The sequence below is a fragment of the Lytechinus pictus genome, chromosome 10 (genome assembly GCF_037042905.1).
Source record: "Lytechinus pictus isolate F3 Inbred chromosome 10, Lp3.0, whole genome shotgun sequence".
NCBI lineage: Eukaryota > Metazoa > Echinodermata > Echinoidea > Temnopleuroida > Toxopneustidae > Lytechinus > Lytechinus pictus.
Genome location: NC_087254.1, coordinates 33,538,653 through 33,561,479, shown reverse-complemented (window position 1 = coordinate 33,561,479; position 22,827 = coordinate 33,538,653). Strand labels below are relative to the sequence as shown.

The 22,827-nt window shown below is 34.5% G+C and overlaps 1 protein-coding gene across 2 annotated transcripts in view; it reads right to left on the bottom strand.

Annotated features, from left to right (window-relative positions):
• Positions 1-18,325, bottom strand: part of LOC129269518 (ethanolamine-phosphate cytidylyltransferase-like) — a 29,616-nt gene extending 11,291 nt beyond the window's left edge. The window contains exons 1-7 of one of the 2 annotated variants that reach the window (XM_054907026.2): positions 18,087-18,325; positions 9,208-9,296; positions 6,758-6,919; positions 5,882-5,948; positions 3,778-3,825; positions 3,021-3,117; positions 1,721-1,765 (exon numbers count right to left, since the gene is read on the bottom strand). In XM_054907026.2, coding sequence (XP_054763001.2) covers positions 1,721-1,765; positions 3,021-3,117; positions 3,778-3,825; positions 5,882-5,948; positions 6,758-6,919; positions 9,208-9,296; positions 18,087-18,184 — 606 coding nt within the window. In that variant the 5' untranslated portion in view covers positions 18,185-18,325. The remainder of the gene's footprint in view (positions 1-1,720; positions 1,766-3,020; positions 3,118-3,777; positions 3,826-5,881; positions 5,949-6,757; positions 6,920-9,207; positions 9,297-18,086) is intronic. The other variant, XM_054907027.2, reaches the window with a different exon arrangement.
• Positions 18,326-22,827: the final 4,502 nt, after the last annotated feature.

Here is a 22,827-nt window from a genome sequence, read left to right as displayed (position 1 = left end):
TTTTCCCTCTAAAAAAGTAATTTTTTGCTTTAAAGTTGAAAACAATGTGGTGGGGTTAAGGGTTATGTAATGGGTTATCAATACATGACACCACCACAATGTCTGACTCATTCATTATTGGCCTGGGGGTGGTAACTCAACTTGCCCTTATGCTCAACTAACCCCGCCTTCCCCTATGTATGCAGAAGCATTGTGAATCAATACATATGAATTCATCAAAAAAGAAAAAGGAATTAAGAAGTTGCAGTAAAAGAAAGTGATTGAGTGACTGTCCAATTGATTAATAATATGAAATTCTTATTCTGAAAAAGAAACAAAAAAGCATGACGAAAGAGCTCCGTTTGATAACACTATACCCCTCTTCTCCAAGTACGAAAACCCTACTGCCCCAGGCATGCAATGTAAGTATCAAAACACCTGTTTCTTGACCTCGGTCCGAAGATAACACAACAGCCCGAGTGCGGTCCGGGAAAACATGTCGCCATTTTTTATTCACTTACTTTCCTTATTTCGAGGTTGATTTTCTTTGTTCGAACTTGAAAATGGGCTAGCATTGAATTTCTGAATACAATATGCCTTTGAAAACGTGATTAAATATCGAATACAATAATTTAATTCCGAAGGTCCTTCTACAGGCAGAGAAGACTTACGTAATAGCACAGCTGTTGTTATCATTTCGTCCTTGGCTCAACGCTCATAATCTGGCCTGTGGGGATTACCTGGCCAAGCGGGGTTGATCAGGCGGGTGTTTCATAAAGCTGTTCGTAAGTTAAGAGCGACTGGTGATCATGTCTTGCGGTAAATGGTACAATTGGCGATGATCACCAGTCGTTGTTAAAGTCGCTCTTAACTTACGAACAGCTTTATGAAACGACCCCCAGGGCTTGGAAATGATGTTTTAGATTTTCAAACGCAAAATGGGGTGAAATACCGCAGTTTGCAATCCGAACTGCGGTCCGTTCCCAAACGGGGGTAAGACGTAATGGATTGGGGCAGTGACTGAGTATATATACTAGCAACTGAAAAGCATACAGTGACATACAGGAAAAGGATAGCGAAACAAATAAAAACAAGAAAGGCAAAAGTCCTTGTTAACAAACCGAGAGAATTTACAAGAATAAAGAGTGATCTTTCGCACAAAGAAATGAAAGTGATGGGAACTGACATGTAAATATCTGCATTTGAAAATAACCGGTATTACAAATATGTCCATACACAATGTCAGGATTGTAATTATTTGATGTATGCATCTTGTTCATTTCTCAAATATGGAGTATCAAAGAAATCAAGACAAGAAAAATAAGAAAGATATGTTCCAAGATATTTTCTATTTTCTTTTATTTTTTAATAAAATGTTTACATGTACTTCATTCAATTGTGGTCAAATCTTTATATTTCATGAAGTTACTTGTTTTCTAATATTGCAATATGCACTGTATATCATACAGTATTTACATGCCTACATCTACATCTATGAAGAGGAGGTATTGTGTAGGAATGATATATTAAGTGCTAATAAAATGAAACAGGATGAATTAGAATATAAACAAAAATAAATGCATCACCCTTTACAGTATGAAAGAAGACTAGATACCGCACTAGGATACCATATACCAAGGTGACTTTCTACAAATAGACAACAACAAAAAAGGTTGCCGACTTTATCTTGCTAACAGTTTTGCAAGACTTCCCCAAGATTCAAAAGTATTGTGAAATTTACCAATCCATTCTTTAAGTTCATCTTGTTGAAAGATTCCACTGAATTCTGGAATAACCATAACAAAAAGCAAACTCAAATAAAAAAGAAATTATAAAAAATTATATTGGAAATTGTAATAACAGCAAAATACAACTGGCATACCATACATGTGCTAGTAATTACAGCTATCTCTCTCTTTCTCTCTCAATGAAAAATTGAATAAACAAGTGGAACGCCTCTGGCAGTCTCGCCTGCATTACGCGATTCAATATTGCAGCAGTGCTGACTTTGAAAAGAGCTATTAAGTAATTATTCACACTCATATGATAATAAAATACTATGTCCATTGACCCAACATGACCTTTGACCATGATCATGTGACCTAAGACATATGTGCAAAACGATCATTCATATTTTATTAATACTCTTATGTGTAGATCCATAAACTAAAGTTATGAAGCCAATTCAACAAATACCCCCGACACGGCCAAAGTTCATTGACCCTAAATGACCTTTGATTTTGGTCATGTGACCAGAAACAAGCACAAGATATTAAGGGATACATGGTTACTCTTTTGTCCCAAGTTTCATGAACTAGATCTATAAACTTTAAAGTTATGATGACAATTCCACAAATACCCCCATATTATCAAATTTTGTTGACCCTAATGGCCTTTGACCTTAGTCATGTGACCTGAAACTCGCGCAGGATGTTCAGGGATTCTTAATTGCTTTTCTAGGTTTCATGAACTAGATCCACATACTTTAGAAGTTATGACGACATTTCAAAAACTTAACCTTGGTTAAGATTTCGATATTGATTCCCCCAACATGGTCTAAGTTCATTGACCCTAAATGACCTTTAACCTTGGTCATGTGACCTGAGCCTCAGGCAGGATGATCAGTAATACTTGATTACCATAATGTCCAAGTTTCATGAACTAGGTCCATATACTTTCTAAGTTATGATGACATTTCAAAAATTTAACCTTTGTTAAGATTTCAATGTTGACGACGACGCCGTCGCTGTTGGAAAAGCGGCGCCCGGAGTCTCCATAATGAATGAGTGCACTGAGCTAAATGTGATTAAAAGTGTCATATTATGTAACTTCAAAAGCATTGGTACTTTTTAAAGAATAATACACAATTGCTAATCTATATGATATCTACATCAAATTAAAACAAAATGAAACATGGAGTTGAGCAGTGTGAACTGAAAATGAAAAGAAATTCTACAGGAGGCAAGAAAGGGAGTTTGAAATTAAAATTTCTACTATTTTTCATGAAAATTGGAAGGGGTTGAGGATTTTTATATACTTACTGATGCCTGAAGTGTTTTAGATCTAGGACTGACATTTCCATCTGATTCTTCTTTCAGTTCACCACCCATGTGATGTGTCTTCGTCATCAAAAGCATTCTGGGGGGAAAAAATGATATAAAGGAAAATCCCTCAAATGTGCATGCCACCATTCCTATTCATTACTAGATTGAGTGTATGCCCTAAAAAAAGTTATGTGGAGGATATAAAATATTGTTAAAATACTGGATAAATTTTGCGATTTTACATGAATGTACACTTCTCAAGCATGAAAAGGGCTGATAATTATAGGATACAATCAGTGTTAGTAATGCTCCTTTCTTTGTTTTATATCAAATCATTAAATTTGTAAGATAAGTGCTTCGATTAAAACTTTTAAAGAAAAAAGTACAGAAAGGGGAGGAGGATAAAGAAAATCTAACCTCAACAATTGAACAAAGATTTAATTTAATGACAAAAGATTGAATATCCACTACACTTTGTACGAATGGAATGTTACATATTTGAATAAAATTCACACCATTTCTTTCAAGTTGACCCATATTTAGTTTCTAATCGCACTATATTTCTTGTTCTTAGACATATATATTTGAAATGTTATAACTATCTGAACTATTATTGGTAAATATCATGTTCGTTTACATTTTGACAGATGTTATATCCAAATTTGATTTTCTTAAAGTATAACAATTTCTGGTAATAATTAAATTACTGATCATTGCCAATATGATGAGTAAAAAATTTAATTAATTTTCTTACCTGCCGACAATGTTTGTTGTTGAGACTCCAGCAGTCCTCTTGCATTCTCTACAAAAAGATGATAAAATGCCTTAAAATAATATGTTGATCAACACTATTTGATATACGTGAATGGTTTGGATCATATATTTGATACGTTTACAATTATTAAACAAGTGGAACGCCTCGTTTCGCCTGAATTACTCAATTCGATATAGCAGCAGTGCTGCCTTTGAAAACAGCTAACGAATGATTATTCACAGAAGAAAAAACTAATATGATAATAAAATATTATGTCCATTGACCCAAAATGATCTTTGACCATGATCGTGTGACATAAGACATGTGCAAAGCAATCATTCATACTTGATTACCCTTATGTCGATGTTTCATGAGCTAGAACCATAAAATTATGATGCCAATTCAATACATACTCAAAACACGGCCAGAGTTCATTGACCTTTAAATGACCTTTGATCTTGGCCATGTTCCTGAAACATGCACAGGGTATTCAGGGATACATTGCTGCTCTTATGTCCAAGTTTCATGAACTAGTTTCATAAACTTTTAAAGTTACTTGTATGATGACAATTCAACAAATACCCCCAACATTACCAAATTTGTTGACTCTAGATGACCTTTGACCTTGGTCATAAGAACCTGAAACTCGCACAGGATGTTCAAGGATACTTGATTGCTTTTATGTCCATGTTTCATGAACAAAATTATGACAATTCCTCAAATACCCCCAACATGGCCAAATTTTTTTACCTCAAGTGACCTTTGACCTTGGTCATGTGACCTGAAACTCGCACATGATATTCAGGGATACATGGTTGCTCTTAATATGTCAGTTTCATGAACTAGATCCATAAACTAAGTTATGATGACAATTCCTCTAATAACCCCAACAAGGCCAAAGTTTGTTGACTGTAAGTGACCTTTGGCCTTAATCATGTGACCTGAAACTCAGGCAGGATCTTTAGTGATACACTATCACCCTTATGCCTAAGCTTTATGAACTAAGTTCATATACTTTTTAAGTTATGATGACATTTCAAAAACTTAACCTTGGTTAAGATTTCGATATTGAGTCCCCAACATGGTCTAAGTCCATTGACCCTAAATGACCTTTGACCTTGGTCATGTGACCTGAAACTCAGGCAGGATATTCAGTAATACTTGATTACCCTTATTTGCAAGTTTCATGGACTAGGTCTATATACTTTCTAAGTTATGATGACAATTCAAAAACTTAACCTTGGTTAAGATTTCAATGTTGACGCTGCCGTCGGAAAAGCATCGCCTATAGTGTCGCTCTACTATGAAGGCGAGACAAAAATTATAATATATTCATAGACCTGTATTCTCAAAAGAGGTTTCAATTGTACCATGGTACAAAACCATGGTTTATGCAGATTTGTGTTCCATTGTACGTTATTCCACTTCTTTCATCACATACACTAAGAAAAGTCCAATTATGAATGTGCACTTTTGGTATTTAGGTACCTAATTGAAGCTTGATAATACAAGAAATCTGCATAGTCCATGGTTTAGTACCACGGTACAACTGAAACCTCTTTTGAGAATACAGCCATAATAACATTCAAATTCTGTTCTACCAGCAATAAACAATTCTGTGTCCTTGTAATTGACCTGCTGGAAAGTGGAATTATTTATGACACCTATATATCACTGGGTAAAATGGCCAAGGATTTTGATACCATCATTATGAACAAATCACCTGTGATATTCTAAGCTATTTCAATTAATATGTAAATACATTTTTTTTGTCTTGCTGACTGAAAACATGGTTGGTAGTGCATATATTGATGGTATCATTTATTTTCATTCTGACAGGTTGAACTGGATATTCCTCCAGCATAGATTTAGTTTCTGCATTTAGGAAGAAAGGCTTTAACTTTGAAAATAATGGTCGTTATAAAGAGACATAAATCACATAATCTATCATGATTAACTCCTTTACTTACTTCTTTCCTTACAATACACAATTTTTTTTTAAATTTAAAGGCATGCCCGAGGGTTTCCTTCATAGCAAAAACTAATGGTATGAGTGACCTTCAGTTACGTAATTTCTTTATAAAAAAGTATCAAAGCAACATACTTGAAACGTTTGGCTTCTTTGACAATCCTATAACAGTCTTGACCATCAGAATCAAGGGTGATATCATCTAGAGAAAAATAGAAATGAAAAAGATGATGGTTGTAGACAAAACAGGAATTTATGAAACATCAAACTGTCAGATTCACAAATAATAAACAATTTATTAAAATGTTAGATAATATTTTGCATTTGCTCCTACCTTGTTTAATATGATCTTACTCATGAGGGGAATTTGGTTTCTTAACATGTGCTCTAGGTTTGATATATTTTTCTTGAATACTGTATGTATGATAATACAGTATGCTATTTTTTTTATATCACAGTAAGATTAGCGATTCCAACTCTACTTCAAGGAGGATTCTGGCTTCAAAAAACAAAACCTAGCAAATTATCAAAGTACAATGACTGTGACTATAACATACATTCAACCATGAAAATTGATTGTACAATATAAGTTATTAAACTTTTCATTATGGATCCCAGGTTTAAACATAAAGCAGTGAACAATAGAAAAAGAGAAAATATGAAACAAATTGAAGGAAAGTCAAGGAAGGCTCAATTATTCGACTATTTCCTTTTATTTATTTTCAGATAGTTGAGCCGTTTCTTCATTTTTTGTTTTTTAAAATCCCGTTGATTCATGAAACACTCCCCAAATGTTGAAAATGAACCCATTTAACTTTTGTTTAAGAAAACCTCCCCTGAAAGAAAAATTGATCTCAGTAATGACTCCATTTTAATTCCTTGATAGTTTCCACAGTTAGACCTTAATTCAAGCTCAATTGACTCATACCATATTCTAAGGGTAACACTGTCCACCGCATATACCGGTACACAATAATCTGAATTTTCTGAAATGCTTTGAATAATGAATACCTCCATGAACACAGAAGTCACACTCATGCTCGTCCAAAGTCTCCAGGTGGGTGACATAGGGGGCGCCCTCTACTACTTCATCCACCCATTTGATAGCACGCACCATCTTGTAACGCTCCTGTTCATTCATCACAGGCGGGCCCTTGTGCTTGATGATGTCAGCTGAAAAAGAATTATGTTGTTTTCGTTTCAAAGCATTTAAATAAATGATGACCACTGATGAATGTTCTTTTTTTCATGTGACACAACATTGATTTCATGTTCTTCCTATATACATGAGATAAGAGAAAACCATAGATTTAATAGGTTTTGTAATAATAATAAATAATAGACAGTTCTTGTATAGCGCATAACACATTATAAATAACGTCTCTATGCGCTTCCAAAGGACTTGGATATTATTATTATTATATTATTGTAGTCTTTGAGTCAGAGATTTCCCTGCTCAGCAAACATGCCAGTCTTTTGTCATGGTTTACAAAGATATCAAAGTAGAATGCTTGTGGAATATCAGAGTTGAGTAAGTTTTCCAATGCATTGAGTATCAAATTGCACAGATTTTTTAAATAAAAATGAGATATTACCAATCAAATTACCTAGAAAATCATATATTTCATTATAGTAGTGATTTAATTTGCCCCACAAAATATCAGTGGACACCAAAATGCATGAAAGACTTTATTGTAACCACTCACTGCAAGCATAACAATGTTGGACTATTATCAACAATCATGACCAGTGTTTTAGCTAGACCCATTTTAGTGGTTATCGCTATTTCTGGCATTACAATTTTTTGCAGGTCAAGTGATAGTAGTCTTAAAGCCAAAAGTGAAGGAACATCAATGTAATACCAATCTGACATGAGCAAATCTTTGAAAATAAACTAATATCAAATATAACTAGCACATCAATGATGTGGAGCTCATCCGGCATCTCGCAACGCAATTTAACACAATTTTAAGTTCAGCCCAGTTGACACTGTAGTGAATTATATTGGTGACATAAATTGAGGATATAGAATTGAAATCGATGAAGAACTGACATAGAAGCATTTTTGTGATCTATGAATAAATTTCATATAAATTAAGCATAAATAATTTTCTAGTAAAAATTTCTAAACTCTGTGTAGAACCTTGGTGAACCTCATGTAGCTCTCAGATGGAACAAAAATAATCAAAATCAATCAACAAATAAATAAGTATGTTTTGTGAGTTTTGAAAATATATGATTAAATTAGCATATTTAATGAGTTTCAAAATTCTGTGTTTAAATTTTGTATCACCACCTCGAGCTATCATATAAAGCAAACAAAATTGAAATTGATCAACAAATGAAGAAGAAAAAACATTTTTTTGTGATTTATGAATAAATTTTGCATAAATTAGCATAAATAATTTTCTAGACAAAATTTCAAAATTTTGTGTACAAGTTTGGTGAACCTCATGCAGCTCTACCAGATGGAAGAAAAAAAAATCAAAATTGGTCAACCAATAAAGAAAAGGCATTTTCTGTGAATTATAAAAATACGCATAAATTAGCATATTTAATGAGTTTCAAAATTCTGTGTAGAAGTTTAGAATCCCCCACCTAATGCTATCATATAAAGCAAACAGAATTGGAATCAGACATGAAATGACGAAGAAGAAGCGTTTTAAAATTCAGTCAACAAATAAAGAAGAGGCATTTTCTGTGATTTATGAATTTTGCATAAATTACGTTAAATAATTTTCTACTCCAAATTTAAAAATTCTGTGTAGAAGTTTGGTGAACCTCATGAAGCTCTACCAGATGGAAGAAAAAAAAATCAAAATCGGTCAACAAATGAAGAAGAAGCATTTTATGTGATTTTTTTTAAATACCCGGTGTGCATAAATTAGCATAAAAATTGTTCTCGTCAAAATTTCAAAATTCTGTGAAGAAGTTTGGTAAACCTCATGAAGCTCTACCAGATGGAAGCAAAAAATTCAAAACGGTCAACAAATAAAGAAGAAACATTGTGTGAATTTTGAAAAATGCGCATAAATTAGCATATTTAATGAGTTTCAAAATTCTGTGTAGAAGTATTGAATCCCCACCTAATGCTATCATATAAAGCAAACAGAATTGAAAACGGATTTGAAATGGAGAAGAAGCATATTGAAATTGTGGACAGACGACGGACGACACGCCACGGATGAGCTAAAAATGTTTAATGTAAAGTATGCAAATTAAATCATCATTAGGTGTAATATTATTAAATGATTAATTCATTACTTGGAATGATTCCCATAGATAACACATCTGCACATTTCAACTGCCCCTCCCTGTACTAATCCCACACATTCTGATGCAATGAGTTACTTTATAGCCATATATTCTACAAAAAAAAAATTATAACCTCTAAATCTTCTTAAATCAGAAATCTTTATAATGTAGCTCTTCCATGAGATAATGAAAGCAGTAATACTTACCATCTGAATGGACACCAACAATGAGATAATCCCCCATCAACTTGGCCTGGCGAAGAGAGTTTGCATGACCAAAGTGAACCATATCATAGCTAGAAACCAAAAGATGTAAAACAGAGTGTAAGACAAAAACAAATCCACCATTTTGCCACAGGGAGGGCACTTGAAAATGGATTAAATCAAAATGCACAGGGAGAATTTTCCCTGTGAAAAGTTGTTAAAAAGCAAATCAAAATAGGGAAAGGTTATGCCCATTCACTGACACTGACTGACATTTACACACAAAAGAAATCAAAACGGGGGCAAATGCCCCCATTGTGTCTCCTAAGCAAGGAGGAACTATACAGTATACAATATTATATCAAAATATGATGATATTTCATAGAAATCTATTTTAGCTTCAATTAGAATTTGTATTTTTTGTTGATGTTCATAATGAAAAGAATTTAAAAATAAATCTGGCAAGCAATTATCTGTTACCACAGTGATACAATATTTTTCTTGTCCTTTCACTTTTGTATAGCACATAAAGTGATTTCAGTAAAGGGTCTTATATCCTTGTGCTTTGTGATCATGACTAGACAGAATAAAGATTTGTCTCATACCCAAATGGAACCAAATATTACATGACTGCTTCTAATTCATTAACTAGAGTTCATACCCTCTCACAAATATTTGATGTTCTGATTACTAGTACTAAATAATGCTATTCTTTTATAGTTCTCTTTCTTTGAATTCTCTAAGTAACAATAATTTTGCTTTATTTGTAACTAAAACCTAAGAATTATTAACTTTTCAATTCAAATCCATTTTTTAGCATAGGTTTTTTTTAATCCAGATTTGTTACTGTTGATACTGTAAGCCAATGAGTCCTTATTCTATAAGTCCATTGCTCAAAATACTAGCAAGTTGAATACAAATATCTGAATCAGAGGGACAGTTGAAAATATTTTTCAATTATTCCAGAGATCATTCTAACATGTGAGAATATAATTTTGTTAAAAAATGAATGATTTGACATAAATCATTAATTTCTATCTATGTGTAACAGTCCTTCACGTTTATAATTTCGTGGAGCTCAATAAATCGCTCTCCTTATTTTTTCGAGGAGCTCAATTGAGCTCCTCAGAATTCTCTCCTTGAGGAGCTCAAATTAATTTACTTCAATACATATATGCTAATTTTTTTCTTTAAATTGTAAATGCTATAGCTGTGTAGCTATTATTTAATCTGTGGTGAAACTAGGCCTGGGTCAGTACATTTACAAAATGTTGCGCTTCTGCTTAAAAAAAAAAAAATTAGTTTACAAAAAAATTGGTAAAATTTTACGTTACATAATACATCTTTAAATCCATGAAATGGCCATCTATTTTCCATAATTCCTTGAAATTATTTTAATTTACTTGAAAACTATCAGGAAAATGAAGAATATTCAGCTCTTTCTTGGCTCTGATTGATGGTGTTACAATCGGTAAATATTGTAGTACCACATATAGACTTCCATGGTGTTGCAAACATTAACTGAAAACGATCGTTATCGTTTTGATCGTTTAACACTTGGTCAACACCATGAAAATCTACATAATTATGGGACTACAATATTTACTGAGTTTAACATCATAAATCAGAGTCAAGAAAGGGGTGAATATTCTTAATCTTTTCGGTAGTTTCCAACTAAATAAAAATAATTGCAAGGAATTATGGAAAAATAGGTGTCTATTTTATGAATATAGAGAGGTAAATTGTGAAATTTCAGCAACTTTTGGTGAAGTTTTTTTTTTTTTTAAGGAGCGCTATATTTTGTTCTTATTTTTTTAGGAGCACGGTAGGAGCCTTAGCGCGATCGCGCTCCTAAAAAATGAAGGTCTACATATGGGACTACAATATTTACCGAGTTTAACATCATAAATCAGAGTCATGAAAGGAATATTCTTAATCTTTTCGGTAGTTTCCAACTAAATAAAAATAATTGCAAGGAATTGTGGAAAACAGGTGTCTACATGTATTTCATGATTATAGAGAGGTAAATTGCGATCGCGCTCCTAAAAAATGAAGGTCTGGTGTAATGTAAGTGACATCTGTTCAAAGACTTTTTGTGAAAGTAGACACAAAGTTCATAACACAGATTTGAAAACAATTTTTTTCAAACAAAATTATTCAATTATAAATCTAAGCCAATTTATATTTATCTTAGTGAATGACTATGAAAAAATAGATGTCATTCTTAAAATCTACATCACAAAATGTATATCAAAGTGATTTTCAAAGTATTATCTCACTTTATGTGTTCTTAATCTTCTTATCAATTGACCAGTTTATCAACAAAGAACTTTGATCAACATGCCATCAAATCCACCATTTACAAAAGTCTATTAGTTTGTTCATTGCATTGTTAATTTGTTATGATCAAATTATTATCCATGCTGCAAGGACATTAAACAAAAGCAGTGCTAAAGATACATACTCATGCCAAGAAATGGTATGATTCCAGTCTGACCTTGACTTTCAGCCATTAATTAAACTACATCTTCTTTTTTCCTCTTTTTTTTTACTCATTAAAATCTTAAGGAAAAAATTACATAGATCTAATCCAATCAGGCAACGGAACTTTTCAAGTTTTAATGAAAAGGGGGGCAGATCTAGCCTTGAGGACTCCGTGATGATATTTTAAAGGGGAATCCAACCAAAATAAAAACTTTTTTTTAAAAGGAAAAGAAAAATCAGACAAGTTGATAGGTGGAAGTTTGAACAATATTGGACAAACATTAAGAAAGTTATGAACTTTTAAAAGTTGTAAATATTGGTAATCACTATACCCATGGAGACTTCAAATTGGCCGCATATGGGATGTCATAGTGATGTATTAAAGGCAAGGACTACTCTTCCATATACTCCAGTGCATATTATGGCTAAAATGTCATTTTCCCCAAAAGTTTTATTTAAATCATATTTTTCTTTCATGAGGACATAAAACAATATACTACCTGGGTTATATTTAGATTACTGCCCCAGGGGAAATACTTAGGAGAAAACCACAAATCCCTGATAATACAGTACATGGCCTACGGGGGAAAGTTATCCTTGCCCCTTGTCATAATTTACTTACCCAATTGCCAATTTGAAATCTACATAGTATTAGTAATCTCAATTTTAAAACAGCTATAATTTTCTTATTGCTTATCCGATTTCTTTCAAACCTTCGCCATTCTCTTTAATTTATTTTTCTCCTTCCCAACACAACATTTTATGGCCAGGGCTGGATTCCCCTTGAAATATTTTGACATATATTTCTTCATCACGGAGCCTTGAAACTCTTCCCATAGAATTTAAGATATAGATTAGGCCTAATAGCTTACGAATTCATCACAATCAATACAAATAAGATAAGTTCATTGTACCAATAAAAGAAAAGATTATGGAAAGTCCACACGAAGAGGCGCATTTTAAATTGTAGGGTAGGCCCTATCGGCCCCTATGTCATGTTAAAGCAATAATGTAGTCTCGACTCCTTAACCCAGAAATGTTGAACATATATATTTTTTATATTCTTAAAGCAACTTCCATAAAGTTATCAACTTTAAATATATGACCGTTTATGATCGTTGTCAATTTTAGCATTGTTGTAATTTTTTTCCCATTGCGGATTGATTTCACACATTTTTCTATGTTTTATTATTGCAAAGCACTACTTTACCCACTTGGACATGTTTGCAGAAATGTTCACATGTTGCTTGTCTTCGATTACTCATCATGTAAAGGTATGTTTATACTCTAAACACTCACATTTGTATTTCTTGCGTGATATCTGACAAATAAAATAAATAAATTAGGTTTTTCACATGCAGCCTTTCATATTTTCCTTTTTAGTCTCAAACAATCAGACACATTGATTTTGTTTACTCCATTCAAACCCTATTTTTACCTCAACAAATTACATTTAACACAGAATTTGTGAAATTATAATTATAAATAGGCCCTAAGTATTCTAAAAAAAATCAGAATATTGAACTAATACAATGTCGAAATTGCTTAGTTAATTCAATTTTTATGTCGGACAAGGGTCTCTTTCGTTGAAATATCAATGAAATGTGTCTCTAAAAGGACATTGTGTTCTAAATAAGGGAAATACTGAAAATTTTGATTTTATCCATTTTTTTTTATCTTTAAATTTTTTTTCTCCTCTTAGTCTTACTAAGTTAGTAGGGTGTCTGAAGCCACACTGAAAAGTGTCAGCATAAAACAGGCTGATTTAGGGGAAAATATGGCACATTTTTTCGGGGAAGTTCAGGCTACTAGAAAAATGTGATCTGAATTGATTATTAACTTGTGTTTGGCATGTATGGAAAGAGAAAATTCAGGGGCTTCTTTTGACAGTAAGGACAAGTTTATATGATCATTTTAAATCAGGATTTAGATATAAATTGCAAACCCTTATTTTTGTGTGTGTTGAGATTGCCATTTCTCCATGCGTTTTCTATGGGAAAATGAAGTTTCTGTTTTGCACAATTTTTTTCACTTTGTCGCAATTTTTCAATGTGATCTGGTTTCCAAATCTTTATAAAAATCATACCATCAGATAGAGCATAAAAAATCCTATTGGACTCTTTATGGACAAGTTTTTGGCATTAATAATAAATTTATAATATAACAGCTCTCGGAAGCTAAAAATTTGGATTTGTGTGTGTCCATTTCTTAACTACACAGTCTATGGCAGAGAAATGCTGAAAATTTACCTTATTTCATTCTTCGTTTTTGCAGCCAATAATTGGATTTTTTTCAAAAATGTTACATTTCTGTCAGTCTGAAGGTCATTTCTCTTCAAATTCTTAAAATAAGAAAAATATTTTTTTTCTCCAGACACACTCTTACCTCATAAAGTAAGCTCCATACGTCATCAATTCTACAGTCAGTAATATTAATAAATAAAACATTTGATCTCCATTTATTGAAATAGGCTAGGGCCTATATGATTATGAGAAGTCGTCATTCCGAAAAAAAAGCTTCAGGTCACAGGTGATGATGTCGCGGACTTGGAAGACAAAATTCATGAAATTGCCTTCGTGAAACGGAAAGCGCTGATTTGTCGCCAATCTTCCTAATCAATGTGCTCTTATCTCGGAAGAATGGTCCTAGGACGTTCCTACGTATTGCTCATCTCGTCATACAACAGGCCCCAGGCAGCCGGCGGGCCGCGAAATTATTTTTCCCACCGAGTTCTGGACCAACATATGAATATTCATGACTTGCGTCTTCGGATTAAGAGTACGCATGCGCGTGGACTTCACCTCGAGCAGTGCCGGTCGTAAGCATTCACGTTCAGTTGCTCAGAATGAATTAGCATCGTCAAATTACCGGTACCCTTACATAGTTACATATAGGCCTATAGGCTTAGATCTATCTATATATATATATATATCCAATTCTTAAACACTTCAAACTAGCTGCCATTAATGGCAAGACATTTGCTAGGCTAGGGCTCGCTTATAGGCTAGCGCATTAACTTTACCTCAAATCTGGACCTGTCTAATGCCTAGTACGATAGCCGACTAATGCCATGGTTAACTTCGAATTGGTTAATTCCGAACTTTACGTTTAATTAGGTTTAGAAAAATGTTAGCTTATTTGCCATGGTTTGTCTAGTCCGTATACAAAACCAGTCCTAAATCTAAAAAAAAAATATCTTTCGAGTCTAGTCTCTAGATCTAGACTCTGATCTGCGCTGTATCAGCATGGAACCACAAGTGTACCAAAGTAAAAAGACGTATGTCCCCTCTTTTGAACGTGAAGATCTTTTTTTTTTTTTTTTTTTTTTTTTTTTGGGGGGGGGGGGGGGGGCTTGTCACATTTTTTCGCGGACGATATAAAAAAAAATCTTTCATGTTACCATATAAATTTTTTGCTTGCGCGTCGCGCCAAAATTGCCTGTTTGATGAGATTCATATCTTGCTCAATAGGCTGATATGGAGCAAGTTTTGAAGTCAATATACAAAACATATTTTAGCTCGGACTTCGTTCGAGCTTTCATTATTTTTTTTTCATTTACAAATTTAAGTGATCTGTAAAATGTCCGTTTTATGGTCTACATATCAGCATTTTAAGCTCACGTTGCGTGGTCACATTGTTTGATTTGCCAAGTTCATAATGTCTACGTGTATTCCATAATGTTCCATTAAACAAATATATTCAGAATGCCCAGATTCGAGGTCTAAATCTAAAACATGCGCGATAGCCTGCATGTTCTTTATTTAAAATGTACTTAAATTATCCAGTTTCACATCAGAATATCAATAATTGTCTGCTCACGCTTCACGATCACATTATTAATGATACCCAATTAACTATATCCTATTTATGATTAAAAAAATGAATAGAATGTCCTGCTTCTAGGTCTGAAATCTCAATTTTCTTCCTCTCGCACTTCGCGCTCGCATCAATTGTTTACTTACATACCTATCCCATTTATTAATACAAAAAGTGCTTAGAATGACAATTTTTTAGGTCGGAATGTCAAAAATTGCTCGCGCTTCGCGCATTATATATACCGTCTTCGTGGGTGTGTATGTATTTGAGTTTTGTCAGACGTGTATCAATCAGATATGATTATTTACGTCTGGGACCGACCTTTAACGTCACCATCCGAAAGACGTGACCAGGGCTCGAACCTCGAACCTCTGCATCAATTTGTAACTTCCCCACAGCTTGGATTACAGGCGCAGGCCACAACGCCCAGTGGGTAAATGAAAGCAGTCCTTAACAGGTCCCTTTTCGGTAATGCTAGAACAGTTAATACAAATTTCTGCTCGTGCTTGGCGTTTGCAGTAACCATCTAGTTACATACGAATCTTGTTCAAGATCACACATACCATTGCCCATAATATTAAAAAAAAAAAATCGCTCGCGCTTCACGCTCACACTTTTTATAAGGCTTATGAGATTATTTCATGCTTATGTTGTTTTATAAGAATAAAACTAAGAAGTGACTGATCGGGGAAAATATAGGTGACGATAATTTCGGGCCCCGTCCCCTATTGGCGAAAGTCCGATCCGCCCTTGTGACACACACACCGGAAAAAATGGCCGGTGGCCCCCCCGAAAAAGCAAGGACCCCCCAGTGCCCCCCCCCCATGGAAAAAATCCTAGCTACGCCACTGCAGTGCATGGAACGTATTCTAACGTCAGTGATCTTGATCCCCGTCTCAACCCCAAATTAAATTCTTAGCTGAAAAAAAATTGACAAGCAAAACAAAAAGAAGATCTTCACGTTCAAAAGAGGGGACACAAGTCTTTTTTTGTTGCATTTTGACATATGACAAATTATTAATTTGTATTCTCAAAGGGGGGGGGGGGCACGTCCCCTGGATCAGTTGTAAATCGTCAGGGAGCAGTCTACCCCCCCCCCCTTTGGTACACTAGTTGTTCCATGCTGATACAGCGTAGATCAGAGTCTAGATCTAGAGACTAGACTAGAACTAAGATATTTTTTTTTAGATCTTGGACTGGTTCTGTATACGGACTAGACATATAAAACCATGGTAAATAAAATCAAACGTGAAGTTCGGAATTGACCGGTTCGAAGTTAACCATGGCATTATTTAGTCGGCTATTACTATTAGCATTATGCATTAGACAGGTCCAGATTTGAGGTAAAGTTAATACGCTAGCCTAAGCTAGCCCTAGTCTAGCACATGTCTTGCCATTAATGGCAGCTAGTTTGATAAGTGTTTAAGAATTGGATATATATATATATATATATATATATATATATATATATATATATATATATATATATATATATATATATATATATCTAAGCCTATATGTAACTATGTAAGGGTACCGGTAATTTGACGATGCTAATTCATTCTGAGCAACTGAACGTGAATGCTTACGACCGGCACTGCTCGAGGTGAAGTCCACGCGCATGCGTACTCTTAATCCGAAGACGCAAGTCATGAATATTCATATGTTGGTCCAGAACTCGGTGGGAAAAATAATTTCGCCGGCGGGCCAGGCCGAGAACTGAAGTAAGTGGAACGCAACTCGCTAGCGCTAGGGAAGTAACGGAGTTGCAGGGCTGCAACGCCAGCCTCACGGCCACGGGGCTCCGCCTGGGCGAAGATCCGTGGGCGTGGTATTCATATAAAGCTGTTACTGCGGCAGCCCGAACACGTATGGCAGTGTGTCCAAACTTCGCGCGTGTCCATACTTCGCGGACGGTCCTTATCTCAAAAACTAGCCAATATCCTTAAAATCTGACATCATCAACGTGAAAAGCGACCTAAAATTACCCTGTAATGAAAACTTCTTTAGGATGAGTTCAGTATTCATGAAAATATTGGCAAAAGATCGGCAAATTTGTCACCGCTAGTGCCCGTTTTGAAGAAATCAACAAGCATCACGATATCACCATTTTGCAAGCGGAAATCATCAAAAATGTGAGTTAAATGTGGTACTAACCGATTCCATAGCATTTTGCCATCAATCTGATATAAATATTTCACTTTTTGAGCTTGAGTTTTTGTTTAAATCTCCACAAAAGCTTTGGTGCGCGAAGTTAGGTCACACTTTTCTGAACGGTTTTCCAGCACAGCCCGCATTTGCCGATCGGAATAGAATTTTGAGATCGCGATACTGGCGAAACCCCTTGACCTACTTAACATTTTCGTCCATGATTTTATAGTTTACGATCTTGCCGTCAATGTGGTAACTATTTCTTGAATTGGTTTTGTATAAATTATGAATATTTTGTGAACAAAATTAAGCCTGATGAATATTTTTGAAAAGTGCGCGAAGTTTGGACACCCCATCATACTGTCTATAAAGACGTCGTGTCGAGGTTCCCGGGGCAAATAAAGCTGCGGATGCAGCGCTTTTTTACTCACCATCCATCACACCACACCCTCACGTTTCTTCGTTGTCTCTTGGCCGGTATTTCAACTGATTCAAGAGCATGGTGACTGCCATTTCCATTTTGACTCATGGCGATGGATTGAATAACTTACTCTATTATATTTCGATTCGAAATAAATATCTGAAAACGGCTTGTGGGCCGTGGGATCTGTAAACAAGATCACTACAGCATGCAACAACGGCACGCCCACATTTCGCGAGGTCGAGGGTCATGGGATAGGGTGATTTCTCGATCTGTTTGTAGTACAGCTCAGCTCAGTGCAGTCTTCTGATAGGACACGTCTATTTTATCAAAGGTAGCTACTTATGAATTGAATATGAGTAGCTTATCGCTTATACAATTTTGAGTTATAAAGCCTTAATTTTTAATAAAAATATACTATTTTACATGGTTTGTAGGAGAACGAACATTTGAAAAATTCATAATTATTTTTTGAAAACCTTTATTTGTATTTTCGATTGAATATTACGTTCCCTTCAACCTAAGTTAAATCACCGAAGTCCCATTTCCGGTAACTTTATGAGGCGCGCTTATTGCCGGAGTAGAGTCAGCCAACAATAAGCTAGCCAACAGCAAGCCAGCCAACAGTTCCAGCCAACAATATTGCGATGTAAGATAGTTCAGATACAGGATTTTGCGCACGAAGAGAACTTGGCGTGCATTCTTGTACAAATCAAACAAACGGGGTCAGGTGGGGTTTCCCTTCTTTCAATTTGTAAAGAAAAACAACGGGCAAGTGCATAAATTTTAGTAGCCCACATCCCTATATACTCTATGTTTTTTCGTGTATTGAGAAGTAAATTTCAACTAAACGTCCTCTTTATAAAACACAATTCGAAGATTGCTCCTGAAATATATTTTTGGTGTGTGGATCGAGGGGGGTTTCCCTTCTTTCAATTTGTAAAGAAAAACAAGGGGCTAGTGCCTTCGTTTTAGTAGCCCACACTCATATACATTCCTATATATTCCACGTTTTTATATATATTGAGGAGTAAATTTGAACTAAAAGTCCTCTTTATAAAATACAATTGGAAGATTGCTCCTGAAATTTATTTTGGCTGTGTGTAGGGGGGTTTCCCTTCTTTCAATTTGTAAAGAAAAACAACGGGCTAGTGCTTTAGTTTTAGTAGCCCACACCCCTATATACTCTAGGTTTTTTCGTATATTGAGGAGTAAATTTGAACTAAAAGTCCTCTTTATGAAATACAATTGGAAGATTGCTCCTGAAATATATTTTGGTGGTGTGGAGGGGGGTTTCCCTTCTCTCTATTTGTAAAGAAAAACAAGGGGCTTGTGCCTTCGTTTTAGTAGCCCACACTCGTATACATTCCCATATATTCCACGTTTTTATATATATTGAGGAGTAAATTTGAACTAAAAGTCCTCTTTATAAAATACAATTGGAAGATTGCTCCTGAAATATATTTTGGGTGTGTGTAGGGGGGTTTCCCTTCTTTCAATTTGTAAAGAAAAACAACGGGCTAGTGCTTTAATTTTAGTAGCCCACACCCCTATATACTCTATGTTTTTTCGTATATTGAGGAGTAAATTTCAACTAAAAGTCTTCTTTATAAAATACAATTGGAAGATTGCTCCTGAAATATATTTTGGGTGTGTGTAGGGGGGTTTCCCTTCTTTCAATTTGTAAAGAAAAACAACGGGCTAGTGCTTTAATTTTAGTAGCCCACACCCCTATATACTCTAGGTTTTTTCGTATATTGAAGAGTAAATTTGAACTAAAAGTCCTCTTTATTAAATACAATTGGAAGATTGCTCCTGAAATATATTTTGGGTGTGTGTAGGGGGGTTTCCCTTCTTTCAATTTGTAAAGAAAAACAAGGGGCTAGTGCCTTCGTTTTAGTAGCCCACACTCATATACATTCCTATATATTCCACGTTTTTATATATATTGAGGAGTAAATTTCAACTAAAAGTCCTCTTTATAAAATACAATTGGAAGATTGCTCCTGAAATATATTTTGGTGGTGTGGAGGGGGGTTTCCCTTCTTTCAATTTGTAAAGAAAAACAAGGGGCTAGTGCCTTCGTTTTAGTAGCCCACACTCATATACATTCCTATATATTCCACGTTTTTATATATATTGAGGAGTAAATTTCAACTAAAAGTCCTCTTTATAAAATACAATTGGAAGATTGCTCCTGAAATATATTTTGGGTGTGTGTAGGGGGTTTCCCTTCTTTCAATTGGTAAAGAAAAAAAACGGGCTAGTGCTTTAATTTTAGTAGCCCACACCCCTATATACTCTGTTTTTTCGTATATTGAGGAGTAAATTTCAACAAAAAGTCCTCTTTATAAAATAAAATTGGAAGATTGCTCCTGAAATATATTTTGGGTGTGTGGAGGGGGGTTTCCCTTCTTTCAATTTGTAAAGAAAAACAAGGGGCTAGTGCCTTCGTTTTAGTAGCCCACACTCATATACATTCCTATATATTGCACGTTTTTATATAATTGAGGAGTAAATTTCAACAAAAAGTCCTCTTTATAAAATACAATTGGAAGATTGCTCCTGAAATTGATTTTGGGTGTGTGTAGGGTGGTTTCCCTTCTTTCAATTCGTAAAGAAACACAACGGGCTAGTGCTTTAATTTTAGTAGCCGACACCCCTATATACTCTGTTTTTTCGTATATTGAGGAGTAAATTTCAACAAAAAGTCCTCTTTATAAAATACAATTGGAAGATTGCTCCTGAAATATATTTTGGGTGTGTGTAGGGGGGGTTCCCTTCTTTCAATTTGTAAAGAAAAACAACGGGCTTGTGCTTTAGTTTTAGTAGCCCACACCCCTATATACTCTAGATTTTTCGTATATTGAGGAGTAAATTTGAACTAAAAGTCCTCTTTATTAAATACAATTGGAAGATTGCTCCTGAAATATATTTTTGGTGTGTGTAGGGGGGTTTCCATTCTTTCAATTTGTAAAGAAAAACAAGGGGCTAGTGCCTTCGTTTGAGTAGCCCACACTCATATACATTCCTATATATTCCACGTTTTTATATATATTGAGGAGTAAATTTAAACTAAAAGTCCTCTTTATAAAATACAATTGGAAGATTGCTCCTGAAATATATTTTGGGTGTGTGTAGGGGGGTTTCCCTTCTTTCAATTGGTAAAAAAAAAACGGGCTAGTGCTTTAGTTTTAGTAGCCCACACCCCTATATACTCTAGGTTTTTTCGTATATTGAGGAGTAAATTTGAACTAAAAGTCCTCTTTATAAAATACAATTGGAAGATTGCTCCTGAAATATATTTTTGGTGGTGTGGAGGGGGGTTTCCCTTCTTTCAATTTGTAAAGAAAAACAAGGGGCTAGTGCCTTCGTTTTAGTAGCCCACACTCATATACATTCCTATATGTTCCACGTTTTTATATATATTGAGGAGTAAATTTGAACTAAAAGTCCTCTTTATAAAATACAATTGGAAGATTGCTCCTGAAATATATTTTTGGTGTGTGGAGGGGGGTTTCCCTTCTTTCAATTTGTAAAGAAAAACAAGGGGCTAGTGCCTTCGTTTTAGTAGCCCACACTCATATACATTCCTATATATTCCACGTTTTTATATATATTGAGGAGTAAATTTAAACTAAAAGTCCTCTTTATAAAATACAATTGGAAGATTGCTCCTGAAATATATTTTGGGTGTGTGTAGGGGGTTTCCCTTCTTTCAATTGGTAAAGAAAAAAAACGGGCTAGTGCTTTAATTTTAGTAGCCCACACCCCTATATACTCTGTTTTTTCGTATATTGAGGAGTAAATTTCAACAAAAAGTCCTCTTTATAAAATAAAATTGGAAGATTGCTCCTGAAATATATTTTGGGTGTGTGGAGGGGGGTTTCCCTTCTTTCAATTTGTAAAGAAAAACAAGGGGCTAGTGCCTTCGTTTTAGTAGCCCACACTCATATACATTCCTATATATTCCACGTTTTTATATAATTGAGGAGTAAATTTCAACAAAAAGTCCTCTTTATAAAATACAATTGGAAGATTGCTCCTGAAATATATTTTGGGTGTGTGTAGGGGGGTTTCCCTTCTTTCAATTCGTAAAGAAAAAAAACGGGCTAGTGCTTTAATTTTAGTAGCCGACACCCCTATATACTCTGTTTTTTCGTATATTGAGGAGTAAATTTCAACAAAAAGTCCTCTTTATAAAATACAATTGGAAGATTGCTCCTGAAACATATTTTGGGTGTGTGTAGGGGGGGTTCCCTTCTTTCAATTTGTAAAGAAAAACAACGGGCTTGTGCTTTAGTTTTAGTAGCCCACACCCCTATATACTCTAGGTTTTTCGTATATTGAGGAGTAAATTTGAACTAAAAGTCCTCTTTATCAAATACAATTGGAAGATTGCTCCTGAAATATATTTATGGTGTGTGTAGGGGGGTTTCCATTCTTTCAATTTGTAAAGAAAAACAAGGGGCTAGTGCCTTTGTTTTAGTAGCCCACACTCATATACATTCCTATATATTCCACGTTTTTATATATATTGAGGAGTAAATTTAAACTAAAAGTCCTCTTTATAAAATACAATTGGAAGATTGCTCCTGAAATATATTTTGGGTGTGTGTAGGGGGTTTCCCTTCTTTCAATTGGTAAAAAAAAAAACGGGCTAGTGCTTTAGTTTTAGTAGCCCACACCCCTATATACTCTAGGTTTTTTCGTATATTGAGGAGTAAATTTGAACTAAAAGTCCTCTTTAT